This window comes from Falco punctatus (assembly GCF_963210335.1).
Source record: "Falco punctatus genome assembly, chromosome: 1".
In the NCBI taxonomy this organism is placed as follows: domain Eukaryota; kingdom Metazoa; phylum Chordata; class Aves; order Falconiformes; family Falconidae; genus Falco; species Falco punctatus.
The window spans coordinates 26,393,962-26,419,435 of NC_137580.1; the positions used below are offsets into that span (position 1 = coordinate 26,393,962).

Genomic DNA, 25,474 nt, shown 5'->3' on the forward strand with positions numbered 1-25,474 from the left:
GTAAATTCATTAGTGGAATGGGGACCGCAACACAGTTGTCTGCAATTGTAACAGATTTGAAGATTCACAACGTGACATTTTGCATGTGATCTTTAATGTTCAAACAGTAACAATTGCTACTTTTAAATTAGGGTTACAATACCCAAAACTTTCAGTGGAGAGGCATTGCAACAGCTGAGATGCAGAAACATATTTCTTCCAAAAGCAAAAGGTTTTTAACTGAGGACTGCAAACACCTAGCCACTTGTGTAACTCTGCATAAGTATGATGCAGTTCAGGTTCTTCTACAAACATGTCAGTTTTAGTGTTTGGGGGGCACAAAGGCTTTGCAATCAACACCTGAAGAGAAAAAGAAGTAGGAAAGAGAAGAGTACAGGAAAGATGGGCAGTGATGGAGCTCTCGTCTTGTGTGCTCGGGTGCAGAAACTTGTAAAGATTTAAAACTGATATGAAAACCTCACACAAGACTGGTATGCTTTTATGACCATAAGCCTCCCTTACAATCAAGTTGATGAGTGGTAAATATTCACCAGCTTGGGAGCTGGCAGGATGATCACAACATCAAGTGTCCTGTGCACCACTGCTATTCAAGGTGCCTGCAATGCAAATACTTGCTCACCTACATCACAGATGAGCATCATCTCTGGGATTCATAGGAGGGGAATGACTTAATTTGGAATTTCTCTTTATAGAGAAGCTTAGAGGCAGCACAGGGTATGGAGAAGAGCACCCAACCCGTTTTTCAGAGGCAAATTGTAGGTAGGTAAGATCTGAGCTATAGCTTATTTGCTTAGTAGGGTAACTCCTGAAGTCCCACCCTGCATTTGAATCAGATAAGCCACTGCATCCATTCCTGTTAAGACACATGAGTTGGGGCTCAGTCAAAACAGACACAAGTCATTCTCTCAGGATCCGTGGAGACTGAATCATCCTACTGTGCTCTATGCCATCTTTCATGGCACCATGCTATTAGCCCCTCAAAGATCAGTTCTTACCTAACTGAATGACAGGGAAAGGGAGAAGAAAAATCTTGCTGTACTAAGAAATCGTCCAAGGGACTTCTATGGCAGCAGAAACCTTGGGATGGGACAGATCTGCAAGATCTGAGAGATGGTGCAGGGCAGAGGGGACAGATAACCTGAGGGGAGAGGAACACCACAACTCACAAGGAATGTACAGCATTGCATGTTGACCCCACTCCATCTTCTAGCAGAGTTCTCTTACACATCTGGAGATTCCACCTTCTTAGCCTGGCTTTCTGTGCAGAAGGGTAAGTTGACCCGAGTAGGTATATCAGGATTTGACTTGCCAGGCTCCTCAGGATGAAAAGCTTGTTTCTGTCTTATTTTGATACAACCCAGGCAGTTATACTTAGTATGCAAACTCAGGGAGGGGAAAAAATTATTTACCCATTCTAAATACACGCATTCAGCATTGCCATGTAATTAATTTTTTGCTATAGTAGGTGACTGGTTTCATTAACATCACTGTTTCAAAAAGAAGTGTACCATAAATACATAAGAATTTTAGTGCTCATGAAAAAATACCTTTCATCCTTAGAGACTGAAATCTTTTGCCTCCAGAATTACAGCAGGGGCAACAGAGGTGATGACAGCACAGATTCATCTCTGCCACCCCAACCATATGTCTAACCCAGTCCTGACTGCAAGACAGCCCTTCTGGAGTCACAGTCAGGTGAGCTCTAGGAGGAATCAGGTTAGGTTCCTCCTCTTCGTCCCGTCTTTGACCACATTGCTGAGGAACAAGATGAAGATAACACAACTAAATCTCACTAAGCCACATTACAGCTGTCAAATGTCACTAAGTATCCTATACTGGACCTACTGGATTTGATTACTGTTACACAGAGACTTGAACGTCTGTAAGAAGTGCTAGGCTTGCCTGCAGGCCATTTATTATATGGATAGGACAATTTGCTTCTGTGGTTAGCTAAAGGAAGAACCTCCAAAACATGAAAACAAACTGTCAGGATTTTGCAACAATGTATACAAGAGTCTTTTAAATAGAATACACAGTGGTCAGATTTTATACACTAAGTTCTTAAAGTAAAAAAAAAACAACCTCCACATAGACAGATGTGTCAAGAGCTGAGGGTTGATCCAGGCAGAAGTTTGTCATTAGATAAATGCAGACAAACCAACAAACAGAACATCAGCAGGAAAACCAACAAAATCGGCACAGTCGTCGTCTGCATGTCTCCAGGCTGGGCCTGCTCCAGTCCAGGTTAGCAAAGTCCAAACACAGGCTTGTGAACCAGGGCATGTACTTGCACCTTTCATTTTTCAAGACAGTGCCCACGTGTGTGCGTGGGGAGCAGATCAGGTAGAGAGCACACCTGTCTCGCTAGGGGTACCTGCACTGCGCTCCTGCCAGCAGTCCTCCTTTGAGTCACCTCCCATTCTCTCTGCCACAGCATCTGCATGACAAGACAGAAGGAACGAGCATGGGCAAAGCCACTGCTGATAGTCCTCAAAAGATCTTGCACTCGTTAATGGAGAAGAGCTTCCGCCTGTTCTGCCTCTTGGCTTGATTGACTGCTGTCCGCACAGCGTACTCAAACACCTGCTGCACGCCCCGGTTGCTGAGGGCAGAGCACTCCAAATAGCCTTTGGCTCGCACGTCCTGGGCAAGCCGCTTCCCATCTATCGGGCTGATGCAGGAGGAACTGTAGGGCCCTGTGTCACGCTGGTCAGTCTGAGTACCCACCACCAAAACAGGAATGCGGGGCAAATGGCTACGGATCTCACCGATCCATTTGTTCCTCAGGTTCAGAAAGGAATTGTGGTTTGCCACCGAGTAGCACATTAATACCACATCTGCCTGTTGGTATGAGAGGGGGCGAATGCCTTTGAAGGCATCACTGCCGGATGTGTCCCAAAGACCTAGGCTAATCTGTGTACCATCCATGAAGACATCCACGCCAGTGTTCTCATACACGGTGGGTCTGTAGTCATCTGGAAAAGTCTCAGAAGTGAAACGTACCAAGAGAGATGTCTTCCCCACTGCAGAGTCTCCCACCAGCACACACTTGATTGAATCCAGCATTTTGTTAATGTCCAGGGCCAAGAGCACCGTCTCCGTGCAGCAGGAGTGAGATGGAGAGATGCAGTGGTCTCAGAGGCTTTCTAGATAACTTCCATTTGGTGAGAAACCATCCAAATCTCTTTACTTCTCAAGACTTGATTGTGCCGCTTGAGTCTAAAATCCCCTTTTCTCCCACACGGCTCTGTGGTGCTGTCGATTTTAATTCTTCAGTGAGTCAAATGATGTTTCTAGAAGAGTAAAAATAAAATGTAACATTTATAACCCACAGAGAGCAAACAATTCTTCAAGATAAAGATGCCTAGACACGTCTTTGGACAGCCATGGGGAGTACCCCACATCGAGGATGCTGAACCTTACCGCTCCCTCTCAGCCGGCTGCGTGTGCAACAGCCATTCACGTAAAGAACATTCTTGCTGCTCCACACAGGGGCTAACAGTCCTATTGTCTCTGTCATTCTCCACTGACGCCAACTATTTTTTCCCTCTAATTGTCTAAAAACCTAATCAAATTAATTTAACTTCGGTATAACTGCTACTAACCTGTTTTCAGTGAGACATTTCCTGCCTCCAGCTTCCACCAAGACTGACAGAATCCTGAATTCCTCTCAACTAATCAGTCCAAATTCCCTTGAAAATGTACACATGCTGTCTAGAGGTAGTCAAGAGAATAAAAGCCATTCACTAACCAACCAGACTATTGCAGCAATCCTATAATGAACAGTAACACAGAACCACTTGTGACAACGAGGAAGCAAAAACTTTAAGTGTGAGTCTCAAGCAACACGAACCTTAACAGTTTTCAAAAGCAATGAAGGATTCACAGCAAAACTACAAAAAAGTTCAAAATTTTTCTTATTAATCACTTTCAACAAGCAAGAAGCACAAGCCAGAGAAAGCTATGCCACCAGTGCTTACTCCAAACAATTTTGTTTGAAGAGGACACAGCTGCCCTGACATTTACTCTGTTGTAAAAGTGAACTGAGAGTGCCTCTTCAGACTATGTAATTGCTTTTGAGTTCTTGCCAGCATTCAGTCAAATTTTCCTATTTTCAAAGCATTTCCCCACTAGCTGTGTGCAAGATTCACTGCTCGCACAGGGCAACACGCAAGATGCTATGAAAATCAGTAACTGCAAAACTGAAGGCAAATTAGTTCTGCTCAATAAAAGTAACTAAGAGACATATCACAGCATGATTCCAAAATGTTGTGTGTATATTATACAAATAATATAATTCTGTCTCCTTCATATATGAAAAGAGAAGTCACAGCTTGAGGTTATTTGCCCAGAATTAAGTGATGGCCACAAAAAGCATATATTCTATGTTACCATAATGTTCTTCAGTTTCACCACCCTACACCCCCACCCCCCATATTTCTAGTACACTCACAGCTCTGGCTTACTCCACAAAAGGGAATAACAAAGGAAGAGAAAAGCACTAGACAAGCTTAGAGAGAACATTCTACAGGCACTGACAACTGCTGCTGGCAACTCCCCTGCTTTCCTTTTGCAGTGAGGCAGCATCCTACCTCCTCTCATGCTGCCGGCACACCTGCATCTCTCCCACCCGATGCACCAGCTGAAAGAAGATGTGTCAGCGGCTTGGCCAGAGCCCGTTGTTTTATAGAGGTGGCACCAAGCCTGTGGGCAGTCCTCGTGTGCACTTGAGTTACGGGTATCTAGAGGAGTCATTGCAACAGATGGTGCTTCCTGGTCTGCCAGCACGGCTGTGCTCTCACCATCTCAGCTCGTTTCTAGGAAGTGGGATGGAGGCTGAGGCCGCTTCGTGGCATTCCTGGCTGCCGGGAAACAAGCTGCTCCATTAATTTAAGATTTGGTGGCAGCAACTGGAAATTTGCTTTTAAACATTCAGTAAGTCTCTCCTTCTCCGTTCCCCAAACAAGCTCTCAGGGGAATTAAACAAGGTATTTACAAAATACATCTATGAAAAATTCAAAAAGTATATGCAGGATACACAGTCCGATTACTTAAATGCATCATCATCTTTCCTTCAGCGTATTCTACTTCAAAATTGTGTCAGCAGCACAGTTTGAAAACACCACAATTCACCACAAGCCAGTGGTGTATGATTCAGACAAATCCTGCATGCTCCCAGGAGAAAGTTAGCAAGTATCAAGTCTCCTTTTCAGAATAAACATTTCTTTGGTGTGAATAGTCCTTAATGCCTTCAGGCTCACTATTTCATGTATATTTGAACACGGAGGGGAAGTAAGGATGTCCGAAGCATGACTTTTGCCAGAACAGAAAAAGACAGATGGTACTTAGCTTGGTGATCACCAGGTCTTATTATGTTGGCTATCTTGAAAGAAAGTATATAAATCATCAAAGACTGAAAAAGAAATTAAGGACTAGTGAATATGACTAGCCAACACACACACAATAACAAAAGCTGAAATATTCCACCATGACAGTGGAGAATTGTTTTCAAAGCAAATTATGTTGTTCTACAATTCATTAATGAATAAAAATTAACGGCATATAACAAGGTCCATATTCTGGTCCTGTGGATAGATTGCAGTCAGTGGTCCTGATCTTACTTTTGTTCACAGCCATGTGGAGTTCATGTGCCTCCATATATAGCTGGGACTACATATGTGAATATTGAAGATGTATTTTTAATTATGCACATAACCTGTCCCTGCTGCAGCCTGAGGGTAAGAGCTGTATCACTGTATTAAGATAATTATGCAAGTTCACCTCAATTAATGTAAAATTATTTAGATTAAACATCAATAGAAAACAATGTCCTTTAAAAGACAGGCCAGTACTGGGCACTTTTACACCTCAGTATACATCCAGTTGTGTAAATATTTGCAAAAGCTTTGGTTTCTTTCTCTCCTATTATATGCTGTCGCCTTGATCTGACAGTACAGCATGGCACACTCATTAAAAGACTACACAAAATCTTCTGATCACAGATGGTTGAGTGTAAGCTGCCAGTGGTTTCTTTTTCCAAAAAAATATTTGCTTTTCCGAATTTCACTAACTTTATGAAGTGCATTTTGGATCTGGAATTCCAGATATAAACCTGTATCTTCTTTTACACTACTTTGGTTTATGTTTTAATCACTGGTAACAATAGAAGATTTTATTTGAATAATAATATTATAAAAGCTCTAACCTTATTAAGTATAAGATTATATGTCTAGTTCTGATACAATCATTCTGAATAGTGACCTTTAATAAACTTTGAGATTAACCTCAAAGAAAATTCTTGCACAGTATTAGATAGAGCACTGCGTTTTCAACTGTATCACGTTGTCTGTGTAACTAATGGAACATTTATTTTCTTGTTCCCTCTGTTCATGAGAAGCCATACAACAGCCGCTCCCTGGGCACTGCCTGTCCTGCACCTCAGCAATCTCATGCGAGTAAATGCCTCACACTAGATCATGGCTGAATGTGACGCTGTTACCAGCCTGTAATGCAAGGGGATGGGAGGAGGAATGCAGCAGCACTAAACTCTTTGCAGATGGAGGATTCCCATGAATATGTGGAGGAAACCCATGAAAAACTAATCTAGTATTTGTTGAAACAATTCTACTAACAAAGGGAAGCAGGACTGCTTGTATCAGAGGAGGTAAGTTTATCAACTGAACCAAACAGGATTTTCACTTATGCCAGGAATGTCTTTGGCATCTACTATAAGATCACTGTGAGAATGGCTCACTAGGACTAAGCATCTGCAGGGGATGAACAGTGTCTTACAATAGGGGAAAATAAACTCAGGAACGTCTAATTTCAAAACCTGTCTCGGATATTGATAGTGCACCCTCAGTTAAGATGGGATTTGAAAGGAATTAGCTCATACGTAGACAAACCATGCAGGCTTTTTAAATCAGGCAGTCACAAAGTGCTTCAGAGCGTTCAAGCAATTAACATGCTAACTATTATTGCCATTATCCGGTCCCTACCACAATTATATCTCAGTGCAGTTCCTGTTGATATCAGGATAAGAGCAAGCTAATTTTTCAGTTTGAGCACTGTGTATACTAGCTCTTGAAGAGACCTGACATTGAGAGGAAATAAGAATATTTATGCTAATAAAAAAAGTTCAGAACCACTGGAGGGACTTCCACTTGCTGGGCAGTGCATATATTTTCTTTGCTTGCCTACATTACACCAGTAAGTCCCACCTCACGCAGAGGTGGGGTCTGCAAAACAGTGCCTGCAGTTCTTCTTGGTTGTGTTGATTGTAATCGCTGCTCTTTCTAACTGCACCACAGACACATAAAAACTCTCCATGCATCTCTTAGAGGCTGTCAGGGAGAGGAAGGAGACATGGAAACTACACCCAATGACCGGAACAGTGTGCAGCTTTACACCTTCAACTCTGTGGGTGCAGTCAGCACTGCAGGGCACAGACAGGGCCTAGGAACAAGTCCTGTGAACAAAAGGAGAGGGAAGAGGAGGAGAAGGAAGGCCGACAAGAAATCAAGACAGGGCAGAGGTGCTGTTGCCTCGTTAGGGGCAGCACCCAGAAGATGCAGCAGGGAGAAAACTGGCCTCTGTCATGGAGACACCATGGCCATTGTGGATCCAGTCTGGATGCTCAGCTAGATCACCAGGTTGCCAAGTCCATGCCACCTTGTTTTCAACTCTGTGGATGAGTTGTACTTGCTCCATTCAGACACAAACCTCCAGGACTGCTGCACGAGCCTTTGCTGCCACAGCACAGGGCTCCTGAAAACTAATACATCGGCCGTAGTCCATCTGGAGACTGCAGCTGGTCTGCAAGAAAATGGCCCCTCGCTGCGAAGTTTCCTGTCATGTGTTCATTAAGCTGATGCTCTGATATTTGCCTTAGCTGCTTCCGGGTTTTTAAACTCATTTTAAGATGGTTTTGATCTACAGAACCAAGTGGCCCTGTCTTGCCAGTCTAGGAAACAGCCTCCCACTGCCTCAGACAGTGTCAGTGTTTCAGTCTGCAGGGGCATTCAGTGCTGGTACCACTGCCGTGAAGGAGAACTGGCTCACAGCCCATACCTCTGCCAGGTGCTGCATCTTTTCCCCAAACTGCTCCACCAAAAAATCTGCATTCAACTCATTCACTTTCCAAGCATGCTACCACAGGGGACATCTTTATCCTCTGGCCCAAGAGCAAGATGGCAGGTTATTTCAGATTCAGCCGTCTGGTATATTTACAATACTGATGGATTAATTGCCAGATGATCTCTCAATGTGTTTTTATATTTTCAAGAATTAAGAGGATGCCTAGAAGTTTGGATGCAAGCTTTTATAAGGTATTTTATCCTTAAGTACAATCATACCTGCAATAGCTTCCTAAAATTAGAAAAGCAAACAACACTTAATGAACCCATATTTTCAAAGCCAGGATGTCTTGTCATCTCAAAGACAATCTTCTTCCAGCATTTAAAAAAATTGCAGACATAACAACATAGAAACTTGTCTTTCAATCCCTTATTTACAGAACTGAAATCCTGTTCTTGTTTTGAAATTTCAGTGCTTTGTTTTGAAAAAAACACAAAACTAAATTATTTTTTTGAATTTCTAATTTATGAAGTATAATGAAAACGGACAACCACTTTCGCAGAAGCATTTGCAAAGTATCACTTCTGGATCAAGACAACACCTGAAAATTTAAACCTTAGTTTCCTTCTTTGGCAGTTTTAACAACTGAAATTGAAGAAAAGGATTTGTGATCAAATATTCAGTCATCCTGCCAACCTTATTATTAGCAGCAGAACTCAAGTCATCAGATTTAAAGGAAATTCCCTCATATTGAGACTGTGGAATCTTGCTATAAAGTAACAACTAATACAGACCAATGTTATTTACAAGATGAAATGAGATGTGAAGTCCTAGTAAAGGATGAAAGCTTTCCGTATAAGAAAATACATATTTACACATGCTTACGCACTGCACATACACATAAAGCTGTATAATGCAATATCGTAAATAAAAAGTTGCTAGTTTATTACTTTGGTAATAGTATCTACAATGAATATATATAAGCAATGGATAATGGCATGTCAAAAGATCTATTCAATTTACTACAGTCACTGAGAAGAACTATTTAACTCTCATTTTAATCATCTGATTAGGTAAAAGAAATATTTATCTTCAAGAACCCTTTAGCTGTGACTAATCACACCTTGATCCAGCTACTTACAAATTAAACATGAACACAAATCATTAGAACCTCTCCAAAACCTAACAAAAAGTCTGTAGGACTGTCATGCATTGATCCTAAATTCAATAGAAGTCAGTGAGATCTTGCAGTGCTAAGTACCTGCTTCAAAATTCAGGCCATGAGTCTGAAGCCATTTTTCTCCACATGCTTATGGCATGACGTGGTAAATTACAGACTATGTGGTATTCGTGGCATTATGGGTCATTTTCAAAAGTGACCCATTTTCAGTATAAATGTTGCATCCTCTCCAAATTAAAATTTGGGTAAATCGAGTGTAGGAAAGCAACAGCTCATGTGCTGTTCTCAGTCTGATCCAGTATCTTCCAAAGTCAGCAGCATGTCATGCCCGAAGCTTGTGCTTACAGAGCATTTCCCTTCTGCAAGATACTGGGTATGTCACCTTTATTTCCCACCCTGCCCTGTGGTAATTTTTCTTCTCTGCTCTTAAACAGAAAAGAATTTCTTCTTGAATCTCACCACAGATGCAACCATACATGGAGCAGCTGGTGTGCAAATGCCACACGTGTGTATGTTCAAGCACAGAAGTTCATCAACCATCTGTCTGCGTTCCCTCGTAGTCTCTGGTTTTGTAGACACATCCGTACACACACATATATATATATATGTGTATATATATATATATTCATCACTGACACAGAACTGCTTTTGGGTCCAGATGGTGATACAAGTACACTTGCAGATGAACATGGATGAAGTGCTACGCACTGACTATAGTGCTATCACATGTACCTATGCAAGGTCGCTCTGCCTATCAGAATGGACTCACAATTAAAAAGCAAATTTCCACCAAAGTCTAACTGCATTGTAGCCAAACAGAAGGACTGGTATTATAAAATGCATTATATTTAAGTAACTGACTTCAATGAGACTACTCTGTGTGTAGAATTATTCACATGTGGAAATGTTTGCAGCTTTGGGCCCCAAACCACCTCAAACTTTTGATGCCACATCCTCTTTTAACACAGTTCACCTTTCTTGAAGTTTGAGACAAACCAAAAAGGCACTTAAAACATATTTTTGTGGATTTTTTTTTTTTACAGGTTTAACTCTTCAAAATCTCCCCAGAGCTTTTTTGGCTGACAAATTGCAAAGTACTCTTTTATTTACAGCCTTCAATAATGATTATGTTCCAGGAAGCCTAGCCCTTTCTCTATTTTTGTCTAAGCTTTTTTTTTAACCATCTGCAGATACAGGTATAATCATCATGAAGTATGAATTTCCCTTTCATACACAACTAATATTTTTTAGTTTTAAATAAGCATTTGTAATTTCTTGCAGAATGATGCATTATTTACTAGAATGAATGCATAGAAGTGTATATGCATGTACACACAAAAAAATTATTGAAAATAAATCAGCATAGATTTAAAAACAACTATTTCAATAATGAATCTTTAAATTCATGTACAAAAAATGTGACATCCATATGTACATGCCTGTGTGTTTGTATGTCTAGATACATATAAAGACATGTGTATATGTATATATTCATCCATTTGCAAAAGACTTTGCTACAGATTGCTATAAAAAACAGATACATATTCAGGGCAAGATATCTTACCATCATTTGAAAACCTGCATATATAATTTGTGTCAAAGAATGGGTGCATTATTAAAATTACCATGGTCTTTAAATTACTTTATTTCTACATTATGGTATGATGTGCATTTGCATACACATGAGCAGAAATGACTGCTGTGCTAAATCTGCATTTGCAATAACCTAGGTATATAACTGATAAACAAAGTCTTACACATATAAATAAATTACAAAGTCACACATTGTAAACAATTATATTTCTACTGTGTATGCAGCTGTTCAATTTTTTAGATGCATCTTTACAATATGTTATGAAGATTTATTATTAAGAAGATGCATGGATTTAGATTAAATCCCGCAGATGCGTAACATGGTAAAATGTTAAAACTAACAATCCAGCAACTCCATGTATGCACTTGCATTTGCAGGCAAAAGGGCTTCCTCTTTCAGAGCCTGTGTCAAGCCCACCCCAGTGGAGAGGGCTGATTTCTGCGTGGTTCGGCTCTAACCTGGGGTAGGACTGCACTCCCCTCCTTTGTTTGCACAGTACCTGATCTTCTTGACCGGGTCCCTTAAAACACTACCAAGTAATCAATATTAAGTGTAGCTAAAAGCTAATATATGAACAATACAGGTGATACAACACCCTCCTCAGTGTTAAAAAAATTGTTCTACCATTTCTCCACTGCCCTCCATAGATCCCTATTTCAGAGGTATATTCAGGTTTAACTTTGCTCTGGTTTTATAAAATGCCTACCGCAAAATAAGGAGACTGTCAAGCCCAGATCTTCTCCCCCTGAGTTCAGGGGAAGGAGAAGGAGGTTCTCCATGTTCATTAAGTTATGTATTTACTTAAGTTTTATTTCAGTGGGAGTTAAAAGGTGGATGAGGAAAATATTAGTTAGAATGTAATGAGCCAGTGTTTGATAAAAGATTATTTTTGCATGTTTTGCAATAAGAATAAAATTTGTTGAATGTATAGGTGTTTTGTGCAGCAAATAATGATGTTTTCGTTGATCAAACAATTCACATGTAATTGTAGTGACTTCTTGCTAAAAAATACTGTTGGTTTTTTTTATTTGGGAAGAATGCATACTTGTTGCATGTCATTGTTCAGTTTTGCTGTGATGAATATTAAACCTTGCATGACTGAGCAAAGCTAGTAAAGTAGCACAACAAATAATTTGGTTGGTTGTTTTATAATGCTGAGAAACTGGCTGATCATTTTAGCTTTTCCCCTTAGAATTGCCAGCAATAAAAAGCTTTTTCTTGCCTCTGTATGCATTAGACTGTTTAAAATCACAGTCTAGATTTCAGCCAGAGAGAAACTGCCATCAGTTAAGTTTATTCTTACATTTTGTGTGTGCATGAACGTACATTAAAATGTTAAAAATTTGGAGAGCTCACTTGGAAATAATTTCAATCACTTTGCAAGAAGAGTGTGTGATACAAAACATACAATTACCATAGTTTTTCCTGCATTTGTTGATTTAAGGTCTTTATCCTTTTGATTTTTTAAAAAAATTAGAAAAGGAGTTGCCTTCCACAATCTATCGCACAACTCAGTTCATGCACTGTATCTGGCACAAGGATAAAATAAGAGTTAATATGTATTTACAAGACAGGTAGGAAAATATTTTTTCTCGCTATGTAGCCTCCCTAGAATTCCTTAATTCCTTGTATTAAATTAAATTAAACATAATAAATGGGCATGCGTACTTGCCTACATCAAATTGCCTATGTCCTCTGCACAGCTGTGATTAAAGCTCCATTTCAAATGAAAGTGCTGTCAAGATTTCTGGGTTTTTTTCTGGAATTAGCACAAGTTACACCTGGTGGTTCAGATTTTGCATTGACTTCTATCTTACACCAACCATATGCCTGAGCAAAATAGGTATTTCAGGACCTGTTTTCCTTTACTTTTCTCCAATTCTGGTATAACCTTAATCTCTTGTCATTTTTATATAAAACATATAATACTGCAGACAGCACTGGCTCATATGGAATAGCTTAAGAGGAGAAAAGCCTCTACTCCTTACCACCAAAGGTAATATATAAATACTTCTCACTCATTCTTCAGCTTGGTATTTTGAAAAGCCATTTCAGATACTTAAAGCTGACACCTATTTGGCTTTCAGGTGGTTTAAAGATCATGCAAATCCCCACACTACGGTAAATCTTAATGCAAAGTTTCTGTTTTTTTAGTGGGAAGCATAGAAAGTTTTCCTTGATTTTCTTGATTTTTACATATTTTGAAGATCATCACACATACAAAAAGAGAGATATTTCAGGAGAGCTATGTTTGAACATTCCAAGAACATTTCCCATGCTTTATTTTTGATTGAAACTCGGAGATATTTTGCCCAACAGCTTTTCATCCAGAATAAAAACTCCACTGAAATATAAATGAATTTAAAAAACTGCATTTAAACTGATGGAAACAAAAGAAATCACACGTGGGATTTTAAAGACAAGTTTTATAATTATTTTTCTAATGAGAAAAACACAAGCACACAGATAATGAGAGGAAGTTAATAGATAATTCAGTATGTCATTACTTCAATAACTTTCAGCTCTAAAGACTTTACCAATTTTTAAAGACAGTCATTTAATGAAAAAATAAAAAAGGCAAGCTGCAAACTCTGTGTCCACTGGCATGACTATCAGCAAAAGGAAATGGTTTTCTTGCAAAAATGAGAGGTTTCATACTCTAATGACCACATGCACAGGAGACAACCAAAACAGACTCCTAACTACATAGGGGTCTTGGTCTCACACTTCTATATTAGGAGAGCCAGTCTCATCTGTAGTTTGAATAAACCGGGATAACCTGCAAAAGCAACTCACTGTCACTCATGAGGAAAAGAGGTATCACCAAATGGTACAACAACCTCAAACGGGGCAAGTGTCAGTTATTGAGATTGTTATTCCACACTCACACTGGTGTGTTACAAGTGGCACCATGCACAGTATGTAACCACAGCCCTTCGTGCCAGCTTCTGCCAGGAGAGGTGATTCATTCGCTTTCCGGCACATGCTGGGTCTTTCCTGTACGATAGGTGACCATGGCCCCCTGTTAGGGAAACCCCCAAACCATAGCAGAATCCTCACGTGGTTTCCAGCGGGTTCAGGTAAAGAAAAGCATGCCAAATTCAGACCCACCCTCATCCCTTAGGAATTCACACTACTTTTTGGCTTCTGTAACCAAAGACCAAATGTGATTCCTTGTGCAAAAGAACTGTGACGGAGACACGGCAGCAAGCCATTGTGCAGGGTGGGAAAGATCAAAGAATCTGCAACAAACACCAGGCACAGCCACAAGCGGGGCTAGGCACAAGCAAATACTCCTGTACTCGCTCTGCGAGGAACACATGCAGACAGTAAGTGTTCAGACCGCGTTCCCCGCTATCCTTCAGCTGCTGTGCCAGCCGTGACGGCGACCCTCCATCACAGCCTCCAGCAGAATGTGACTGCTGGGACCGATGCTCCCTACTACTTTGGCAGCTGCTCATTTTAGACCCAATACATCAAGGTTTTGTACCCATGACTTCCAGTACTCACGCTTACTGCTGCATTACAGAAGTTTTGCTGGCTCCCCTTCTACTGTAGGCTGACGCTTTTGGTGGGTTAGGAAGGTTTTCCAGTCTTCACTGACATAAGAATTGAAGCACAACTAAATTCTGCTACGCGCATATGAAATGTATTATGGAGAAGAGCTAACAGTAGGTTACAGCCTACACATTCTGTTGTTACATCCCATTGGTGTATTTGTGCGATCCTGTCCAGTATTTTAAAACCATAATGCTTTAATAGTGGGCTTGAGACAGCTGCAGACAACTTTATTTCTTAATTACCGCACTGGGGTTATCCCAAGACATTTTTCAGCTGTAAGCTGTGCTTATAGCATGGAAACATTTGAAAACTGATTCAATAAAACTACACACCACTGGCCAAAAAGTGAGAATCTAATTCAGAAATTATGTTAAGCCGTGTAGCGTGATGCCTGAAATGTCACATTAAGACTTTGAAAAAGGCAAGTTTCACAGTTACTTCTTTTATTTCTTTTCCATAACCAAAAGCATTATAAAAACCCTGCAATTTTTCAAGTTGTGGTCAATGCCAAATCAAATTAATCACTTGAATGTTGCATGGAGTAACATTCAACCGCTTCTTAATGAAAACTACAGAATCACAGCACCAACATTTTACAAAGAAAACTGGGGGTGTTTCCTTTAGAGAGAGGAGGTATTTTTCATTGAAAATCCTTTTAATTCAAAGCTCCAAACCCAGCTATTGCTATGCATCTAGAGCTGCACAGCAAAAGTAAGAGGAGAAACAGCAGAAGCTCTTCTCCCTGCCTGGACGTCCTCTCAACTGGTTATCAGAAAGTGTCACCGAGAAAAGCTCCTCGGGAGCTTCTGCTAGTGTAGATTGACTGCTCTGCAAGACAGGCCAGAGGCACAGCCTGCAAGACCGCCACCACAATTTCTGCACGTTTTCTATGCGCTCTGGGTATACTGCAAAGCATCCACTTACAGCTTTAAGGATTTATATGGCTTGTCCCTCACTGTATGAGAGATTGCCTCCCTGATATCACTGGCACTGCCAGCTGTTACCAGCTGATGTGACTTCAGCATCAGTCTCTCAGTTCCTGGGTTAATGCAGCAGGGAGTGTGCTTTCATCCCCAAATTAACACTCACAGTGAAGCAGCTGAGCCAGAATCTGTTAAACTTCTACATATAAACACTTCCTTGAGAAAGCTGGTCACCCAGCTGGAAAAGCATTTTTAGTAGCTATCTGGAAGTATAGCTCCAACTTCATGGTTTTACTGTGCTGTGTGTTGATACAGGGACTGTCCTCTGATATAGGCAATCATGTGAGGCCTGATGCTCCTCTGCCATGAGACCATCTCACACTGCTTTGGCACGGTGAAATTCCCTTAAAATGGGATTAAATGACAGCAATTTACAGCCACTTTGCACTGCCAATGGACTATGAATTTGTGTCTTGCTATACATGAAAATCAAGTCCATTTTTAAAATTTTAATTCTTTGCTCTGGAACTTAGTAAGTACAGATCACTTATAAAACCAAGAATCTCTATACATACAAAACTACTGTTTTTCCTGGTTTGCAGTACCTAATCTAGTGAATATAAGGCTTGGTATTATGCCCCAGCAAGGCCTGCTCCCTCAGCTTCGTAGGAACCAAAGATGGGGCTTTTCTACCCTGCGGTTACTGCCCCAGTCTCAAACGTGGCATTCATATCGAGTCTGTACCCACTTTCTCTGGACTTGCATGATACATCTTCAGATCTGTCTATGAAAAATGAGACTAAAACCCATTCTAAAGTTGAGTAAGTATACGTGTATGTTTTTTTCTACTGGAACATTTGTAAACACCCACTGATGTAAATGGGGTTTGGAAATATGAAATACAAAGCAGTACAATGCAAGGCACTATCCCACCTTATTCTGACAGCAGCAGCAGCAGACAGGCATGTACTGATACCAAAAAAACGCTGACAGATGTGCCCAGTAACACCTAACTAATTTCACGTACCCTACCTTTTTTCTCTGCAAGTATTTTCTTCAGGATAAATCCCATGTTAAAGCTGGCCTCCTCCAGATGCCAGGCCCCACTCCCACCCCATCCATAGGCAGAAACACAGCTGAAAGAAGTTAGAAAATCTTAAAGCCACATTCAGATTTTTCACAGGGACCCATGTCAGAGGGATGGTTTCAGCCTGAATGTGTTTCCTCCTCATTCACCTTTTAGATTAACTGCCTCTGTCTGGCAATGTGACAAGACCATACCACCACCACTAGAGCATTGTAAGATGCAGGCTTGGTAAGCAGAATCTAGAAATGGTTGTGCACAGATACGCACACATGCATACAAACACATACTGCTCTCCGAGGGTTTCCCACACCGTGAGCATGCCATGGTTGGCTCAGAAAGCAGCGGAGAAGAAGCCATGGGGGTGAGATGAAAGCAAAGAATGCCCATGAAAGCAAAAAAAGCCATGCCCATTTAGATGGCAAACAGCCCTTCCATCTCAGAAGGTGGCAGAGACGAGACGTTTGGTAGACCTAGTGGAGCCAGACAGCTGCTGGAGCCAGAGCCCGTGACAGATATGTTGGCAAATTAAAAATACTTTGAATCTCACTTCAATCCTAACAACCTAAATTTCACCTTTCTCAAAGTCTCACAATAAAATCTTCACTTAATTTGCTTGGGAACATTTAAGATGAAGCAGAACAGTTTTCTCATAACCATGATGTACTTCGCAAATGGGGAAGAAAGCCATCCTTTGAGGTGTTGCAGGTTTACACACGCCTATCTTTCCTGGGTTCATAGTTTATACAACAGCAAAGGGGGTCAGAATCAGACCCGCCATCTTCAGAGTAATTCCCATATTATCTCTTTTTTCTTACATCAGTTAACGTGGAAAATACTGGTGTGGTGCAGCCCATCACACCCCTCTTCCTACTTTTATACAAGGCCTTTTTATACTGAAGTGGAAACAAACTCTGGAACAAATAAAAATCCAGGAGATACACAACCTGGGGCAGGATTAAATCAGTGTTTAACAGGATATCACAGTATTTAACAGATGGTATTAAAAGTAAAATTGATTATGTGAATCAATTTCCCAAATTTATTAATAAAACTAAAACTAAAGGTACTGAATTTGATTCAGAATATCAATTCACGTTAAGAGTTCTAGAAAAAAAAGAAAATGCAGAGAACTCACCAGATGTAGGAAGCTGAAAGCGGCTGTTGGAAATAAACGTTACGGAAGTCAACTATTCTAGACGAGATAGGGGAAGAAAAAAAGTGGCGTTCTGTGTTCTTGGCTTTTTCAGATGGACTTCTTTTTAGCAGATTAGAACAATTTTATTATTGAGAAGAAAAAAAAAAACACCAACCGAACAAAAAACCAACCCACAACTCAATAGGTAACCAGAGACCACTGCACAAACAGGCCAAAGGAGTCCTGGCGACTGGGTCTAGCTCACCCGGAGGCAGCAGTAACAGCAGACCCAGATAGTGTGACGAGGAACAGCCGAGTGGTTTAGGGTAAGTCAGCTTCCTGGTGAGCGCTCCTCAGCCCTGCCTGTGTGGGTTTTGTTGTGGGCTGGTGTATGAGTGCATATGTCTCTCTCTCTTCGGTGACTATGAGAGCAAATGTAAAAACCTTGAAGATGGGGGAGGGGAGCAAAACATGCAGGCTGCAGAAAGCTTTCCCTCTGCAGTTTGCTGCTCTTACAGCCGCCTGCTCTCTGCTGCAGTGGCTAATGGCATAGTGCAGCCCGGCAGCACCTATATGTGCTAGAAAAGCAGCAGATGGACAACTGCCTGGCAGTGCTACATGTAATTCACATTCCAGTAGCATGAACAAGACTTGGGATATTTTTATACAAGCTGTAATATGGCCCTGCCTTTAAAAAAAAAGAGAGCATACACGTTTAGTTGATCTTGTACAAAACCCAAGGCAGGCACTTTTGGGCTGATTCAACATTGGTTTATAGGGATCTGTTGTAATTCACTGAGGATTCCCCAGTAGCTTAGTTAGGATTGACCTGTATCATTTTACTAGCATGCACGTCCCTTCTTCTGCCAGCACAAGGAGGCTGAGCAAGAGAAGGGACCACAGGCACGGAGACTCCCACCTTTCCCAGTATAGACAATTTGAGCTAGCCAGATTCTCGTCACTTCCAGCTTTCCTACTACAACACTGAAAGGAAAGCTCTGATGATAGTTTCAGGATTTCAAGCCCCAGGTCTATGGTCTATACCCCAGGAGCTGTAAGCACAAGAGATTGTCCGCTTTTGATGATCAGGCAATCAGACTGCAGGGAGTACATTCCTGTCCCATACTCCTGAAGCAGCCCAGGAGCCCTGGCACAGCAGGAGAGCTGCCCCAGAGCCAAACACCAAGGGCCCTGATGAACAGCTGAGCGGGATGTCTGCTCCTCAGTCAGAGGCATGAGCAGTGGGCTCCCCTGAAGCCTTGAAAGGGGCCCCAGAGGCAGAGAAATGGAACCCAAGTCCTCTTCAAAAAATATTTCAGGCTCGGTGAAGCCATTTCAGAACACCTCTAGCCACGAAGCAGTAGGGCTGGGCTGCCTGATCCAGATCTAAAGCCATGCATTTTTGTTCCTTGCATGATGGGAACTCTCTAAAGACAGCTAATGAATTTGTCCACATTAACATTATGACAGCACAATCCATCCCAGGATAAAGTCACATCACTTCCAAGAATGATTTTAAAAGAACAAAATAAGGCAAAAAGGACACAAAAAGATAATTTATGTTAGATGAAAGGCAAACATAAAATATAGAAATAGCTGCTGAAAAAATATAACCTGTGTAAACCACTGTAAACCTTCTGATACAATGCTTGAAGAACAGCGCTGCACAGTTGGGCTGAGGAATCAATTTGTTTCTTTTCCCTATGAAACGAAATTAATTCAGTTAATTATCAACAGGCATGAAGATAAGGAAGGGTGGCTTACAGAAGGTATTTTGGGAATACTATCTTCTTAAAAGCTTCGGTTTACCTTTCAATTTGAGACAAGATTTTGTATAAGGGGCTTCAGTGCATCATCAGCTTAAGTGAGAACTTGTGTTACTTAATTTTCACATTAAACGCCTATTCTGTTTTTAACCAGGTTTGGGTTTCCCAATACCAGTGCATGCAATCAGGCAATAAGTTTCCATTGCGATTATGGTAATCAGACACCCAAACATTCTGAAATGTTTCCACCTGAATGCTGTGGCTTGTCAGAAGTAGAGAAATAAATACCGTTCACAAATTATATTGATATAAAAGTCTTCAGTAACCATCACCCGTTTTAGGTCTGCTACAGATAGCAGCTGCTTACAAACGCAACTAGCCTTTTCTGTTTTGTGCTGCAGACTAATCCAGATGTGAGGCCATCTGGCTAAGCAGTTTGCATTTTGGATAAAGAGTGCATCCATCTATAAAATACTCCACAAACAACTTTTGAATCAAGTGAGCTCAGCAAAAAAACCAAGACAGTAGAAGAAGAAACATGTCCTAACATGTCTTGATTTACATCCATTTCCCTCCTCTGTGCTTCCTAGAGCATCTTGATCCAATAACTTCCCAAAAATGGTTGAACACAAGATTTATTTTTGTTTCTTCCATTCTTTTGGGGTTTTTTGAATAAAAGTTTGATACCTTTCTTAGGAATGCACATGCTTCATGACTTCACTTCCTAGTGACCTGGAACCTCCATGAAGACACCTTCAGCTGCAAACTTTCTGTACAACACGTAGGCAATTCCAGAGTTAGGTGTAATGTTGCAGCCTGACACATTTCTCTTGATCCTTGGGTGTTGCTTTTTTCTTTCTTACTGCAGTTTTTCTGCTCCTTTTCACCTCTTCATGCTGTGCAATGAAGGGGAACATCTGGCTGTGAGAGAATATTGTTAATACATTAAAAAATTCATTGCTTCTCCTTTTTTTTAAGCTCAGTATGAGTCATTATCTGGGACTTTCAGAAACAAACACTTTGTTGTGGAAAATATTTATGGGGGTAGAGTGGAGGGTTGCAAATTATTTTTGCATTGAAAATAAATTGACAGCAAAAAATAGTCTTAAACCTCAAGTAACTCAGGATTTATGACCAATCATGTAAAAATAACATTATCCAGGGTTTGTCATGTAAAGACATGGGCTGGTTTACAATGAAAGGTCACATTTGTTTCTTAATCCACTGATTTCTGCCTCACTTGGAGAAGTCAGCAGGCTGCTGATGTTAGGAAGGGATATGAGATCAAGGAAGGAAGCTGTCCCCCCTGCCTGATTTCCTTTTGTTCTTAGATTTGCTCTGATTCTGGTCAAATAGTATGGTATGTGCAATGCTCAGGAAGTAAACCATGACACTCTTGATACACATTGTATTTAGCCCTACAGGCCTGTCTTCTGTTCTAGATGATCATTATCTTATACAAAATAAAGCTAATTGTTGCTTACGTCTAGGCACTGCACCAGAGGTATAAACAACACATGAAGTATGCTTATTATGTTAAAAGAGAGACTAATATTTTTTTTTTGTTACCATTTTCAAAAGGAACCAGGAAAAATTTATACGGTCAGGATGCCAGCTGTGTGTCAGGAAAACTGGGATGTAGCTCTTTGCTTTCCCTTGGGTTCTTGGGCAATACAGGGGAAACGAGGTAGATTGCCCAGGGTTCAACCTGGGGGTGAGAGCATTCCCTTCCCAGGCATAGATATGTCAGAGAAAGGGAAGCGTCCTCACAGCATGGTGGAGAGCATTGCTGAAGGCTCTAAAGCAGGCCAGGCACAGCAACTTCTGAAGCATTACTCATTGTCAAAGAACTAAATCTGAAAGAGGAAATGAAAATACAGTTTAAGAAGCAGTTCCTATATGGATTTTGGTAGAACTCTCACACTATTAATTACTTTGCTTTGATGAATTTAGGCTATGGTTCTTCAGCAAGCTGACACAGTGGTTAAACACCTCTTGGTATTGGTATTGCAGTGGCACAAACAGAAGCATCTGATGATAAAACAGAATCCAAAACCTAGCATGATGCAGGTTCCTGATACATTGTGTGGGAAGGACTAGAGGTCCTCAGAGGGTGAGTCAAAGCCCTCCAGCATACTGAGGCTGGAGCATGCCTGACAGAGAAGCCTAACTGCAGGAGCATGCCTGAAACGTCACCTCCTCCCCATAGATTCTCCTGCCTCCCTCCTGAGTTACAAGGTTCAACCCTCAACTTGGCTGATCTTGAGCCCGTTCGCCAGGCTTGCCTCTTCCCTGAGACATGCCAAAGGAGCCAACACAGCTCTGGCACAGAGGGATCGGTGATATGCTGCAGGCAGGGAGCCAGGGCCACAGCTGCAGATCCCCACTGCTGTGAGCATGGGCTCCACGACAGCTAGGTACCACCTCCAGCCACCTTTTCTGCTGGTTGCCATCCTGCACCTGGCAGGGCCATTAGGAGGCAGAGGGACAGCCACAGCCCGGGCACTGCTTGCATATCTAGCAGGTAGAGCTGACCAAGGAGCACGTCCATCCACCCTGCAAAAGCAGATCCATCCCCGCTGTAATGTGGAAATGGAGCTGCCTCCAGTGACATGCTTGCCTATGCTTCAGGTGGCCACAGAGCAGTCCTCCAGCTACCCCTGCCCCAGGGGGTTTGGCCCTGGGCCACCCAGTCTCTGGGTGCAAAGGGTGCTGAGATGGGCACAGAGCACTGACTGACTCAGCCCTAGGCTCGCCTGAGCAGCACAGACCTCTCAGGCCCAAAACACAGAACCCCGAGTTGTGCAAACAATGACCAAACTTGGGGTTGGTGCTAACATTTGGGTGTGGGCATCTGTGTTTATCCAGCCTCTTCTCAAGACTGATATAGCCCTGCTCCGTACATTAAACCCATACACTTGTGCAGACAAGGCAGGCAGAGATTTCCTCACTTTCTGAGACCACAGCCTTCTGCAGTCTTAACTACTCCTCACTGCTTTTGTGTTTTCCTGCTGTGTATGGGTTACCGATTAGCTATTTCCCTGGAACAGAGATCAGGTTGTCTGCAAAGTATGCTGTGTGACAAAACTAACATTTACACACTTCTTTTTTCTTGGTATCTGACAAGCAGAAACCAGTGTGCTAACTTCCTAGAGCAATTCCTCCCGTGACGCCAGTGCAGCACTGTCGGTCAGGGCAATGTATGGGAAGTGCTTTCCTCCAGGGCAATATGAAAACTTACTTCCCTTTTCTCGAAAGGAAGCACGCTTAGGAACTGCACTGCAGGTTACTTAATTCCCCCAGCTCTCATTCTGAGACAGTCTAGCATAAAAGCAGTCACACCGCTGAGAAGAAATTAAATTTTCTCCCCCAAAATCAGGTATTAATTCCCAAAACACCCACCCACCCAAGTGAGGGAACAAGAGTTCTTCTGCCTTTGCCTACTGTTGTGTTTTTTTGCCGGAGCTCCTGGGAGGTGTTCGCAGCCTCAAGGAGCCCAGGGCGGCCGTGCTGCCCTGGAGCTGGCAGGGAGAGGGCAAGAGCACACAGGCGGGCTGGCTGCGGCCGGGAGGCAGAGACCAGGGCTGCAGGGCAGGCAGAGGGGAGTCCAGGCAGGAGCCGGCAGGGAGGGCAGGGGGCAGCAGGGCCAGCAGGGAGGGCAGGGGCCGGCAGGCAGGGCAGGCCCCACTAGCAGCCCTGGGGTCCCAGGGGCAGCCCTTTCCTGCCGGCAAACACTTCCACACTCACAGCGTGCAAGCGCACATCTGCTTCTGTACTTCGTCTGACTTTCGCGATTTTCTCTCTCCCCACGGACATCCACACTTCCTTCCCCCATATGGATTTAACGCAAAAATAATCCCAGTGCCTTTGCTGAAACCACGGAGGAGGCTCCAGTGGTTTCTTTGTGAAATCGCACGTAACCTGAGGCTGCTCCATGGCTTCAGGGCCAGGTCAGCCCCCACCCTCGTCCCCAGCCTCTCCCAGGGGTCAGGGCAGCCCAGGTGCTCCCAGCGCTGCTCTTCCCCAGGCAAGGAAATGCTGACGGAGGCCAGAAGCACTGAGGAAACGCAGGTTCCTCCTTTCATTCTGCCTAGGAGGGCAGAGACCCGAGCTCTGCCACAGCAGGGAAGTGGCGGAGGAAGCAGCTTTTCTCACCAGCCCCACTGCAATGCAGCCCCAGGCCAGGCTGCCCGCCTGGGGGTCCCCCTTCCCTGCTTCCCCAGCAGCCCCCTGAGCACCACACCCCAGGAATCCACAGCTCAGGGCAGCTGGGCTCCTGTGCCCCGGGGAACCACCAGCAACACCAGTGCCCAGCACCCACCTCACCAACCTCCCCGGGCACCCACCCACAGCGAGCAGGGCCAGGAGCTGCCCCCTGCCCTCTCCCCAGGGGCTGCTCCAGCCCCAGCCCCGCTCCAGGCACAGCCTCCTTATTTCTGCCGTCTGTACATCAGCCTCGTCGGGGAAAGAAATGCCAGCACAAACTGGGCCTCCTGCCCCAGCAAAGCCAGAAGCCATCAGAGTTCCTCATGGGAAAATCAACAAAATGAAGGCAGCAGCTGTTTCTATTTTGAAAATACACTTTTCCCCACTTCCTCCTGTTTTGGAGAAGGAGATGGGGATAGTCACAACCATGCAGCCTCAGGTTCCCTGCTTCACCGGCCAGTTTCTCCTTTCTAGTGCATGAACATGGAGATGTTTCCCCAGAAGGAGCCTCAGAGCAGAAGCCTGACATAGATGCCCTGAGTCACTCCCCAGGGGTCTCTGGTGGAAGCCCCCCCTGTCAGCCAGGGCGTACCATCCCTCCAGAGACGTTCTGTTCCCTCTGCAGTATATCATGTTAGCCGCTTTACGTGACTATCTTGAAAAATGCCAAAAAGCTGAAGCTCCCAGTCACCTGTGGCTTGTCTATATGGCACTGCAAGACAGTGAAAGGGGATAATCTGGAAAGGCAAGAAGGACACATAAGCAAAAGAGACTACTTTTACCCTGACTTAGAGGTGGGAATCCAAAGCAGTGCCTTGAGAGTTGGCCAACATAGAGCAAACACTGTTACAGAGAGCTCCCACAGCCCGACTTGACAGGATTCCATTTACAAACCAAATTGATTAAACGTCTGGCACAGGCAGAGACTTCCCATTGCAGGATGCAATCCTGTCCAGTGTGTACAACCAGCCATGGATCTGTAAGAAGGAAGTGCGTCCTTCTTACAGAGAGTTACCCTCAAGATAACACAAAAATAATAATGATCCATTATTATATTTTGGTTGCTTACCAAGCTTGTAGAAAGAACAATCATCATAGCAGCACTGCCACACTCAGATGTCCTACTGCCCAAAGAAGTTTGCAGATATCACATCCTGATCACACAGAGGAAATGCAACAGCATTTAGTATTTTTACTATTATTTCAGCACTCCCAGAGTCATGCAAGACATCTCCTGAACCGTATGAAAAAACATTCCCTACTCACAAGGAGTACATAAATCTAGTTTTAGACCCACCACCATGACAGAGGACACACAACAGCTTAGGACAATAGGCAGGAAAGCAAGATGGTGGCTTTTATCCTGTGCTCCCCTTCAGTCCTTTCTGTTTCTGCAGCTTGGGTTAACAGCAGAAGGGTCCCCGGCCGTGGGGACCTCTGGTGGCACTGGGGATACACGGCTGCCTTTTCCAAACCCTCAAGTGGCAGGGATTGCCTACATGTCCATCGTGGAATGGATGCCAAAAGCTCCGTTTGTTCACCAAGAAGCTATCAAAACTGCAAGTCCTCCCCACCCCCAAGGTCTGCGACCCAGTTTTTGTCTCAGTCAAGACAAAGATCTGTAGCATACTTAAAGTATGAAAACTACATAAATAAAAGTTAAAAGAAAACCCAAAACCTGAACACGGTACAAAACAAGTCGCTCACAGGATGTCGCGCCCTATCTACTACACTTAATTCAGCAAGACCGCTGAATGGTGCATCCCAGCAGCTGCTTTGATACGCTGGTTTGGATGTATCAGCATGGCTCTGCTGGAGCTGAGGGAAATGTGCTGCCCCATCTGTGCATGGTACCTTACTACATGGTCCTGCAGCACCCCAGGGTCTCCTGAACACCTCTGCCATCACACACCACCTTTCCCTATCAGCTTTTGCAAGTCCCTTCT

At 42.9% G+C, this 25,474-nt stretch overlaps 1 protein-coding gene across 5 annotated transcripts; it reads right to left on the reverse strand.

The window, feature by feature from the left end:
- Positions 1-75: 75 nt before the first annotated feature.
- Positions 76-24,712, reverse strand: RHOH (ras homolog family member H). 5 transcript variants are annotated; one of them, XM_080409710.1, is made up of 4 exons: positions 24,598-24,712; positions 20,010-20,243; positions 17,557-19,257; positions 76-3,293 (listed from the first exon to the last, which is right to left on the reverse strand). In XM_080409710.1, exon 4 carries the CDS (start codon positions 3,064-3,066, stop codon positions 2,491-2,493), a length of 576 nt encoding a protein of 191 aa, XP_080265836.1. In that variant the 5' UTR covers positions 3,067-3,293; positions 17,557-19,257; positions 20,010-20,243; positions 24,598-24,712; the 3' UTR covers positions 76-2,490. The 5 variants fall into 5 exon arrangements, with proteins under 5 accessions (XP_080265836.1, XP_080265837.1, XP_080265840.1 ...); XM_080409711.1 differs by lacking the exons at positions 17,557-19,257; positions 20,010-20,243; positions 24,598-24,712 and adding an exon at positions 16,367-16,798; XM_080409714.1 differs by lacking the exons at positions 17,557-19,257; positions 20,010-20,243; positions 24,598-24,712 and adding an exon at positions 14,361-16,325.
- Between the last annotated feature and the right edge of the window lie 762 nt (positions 24,713-25,474).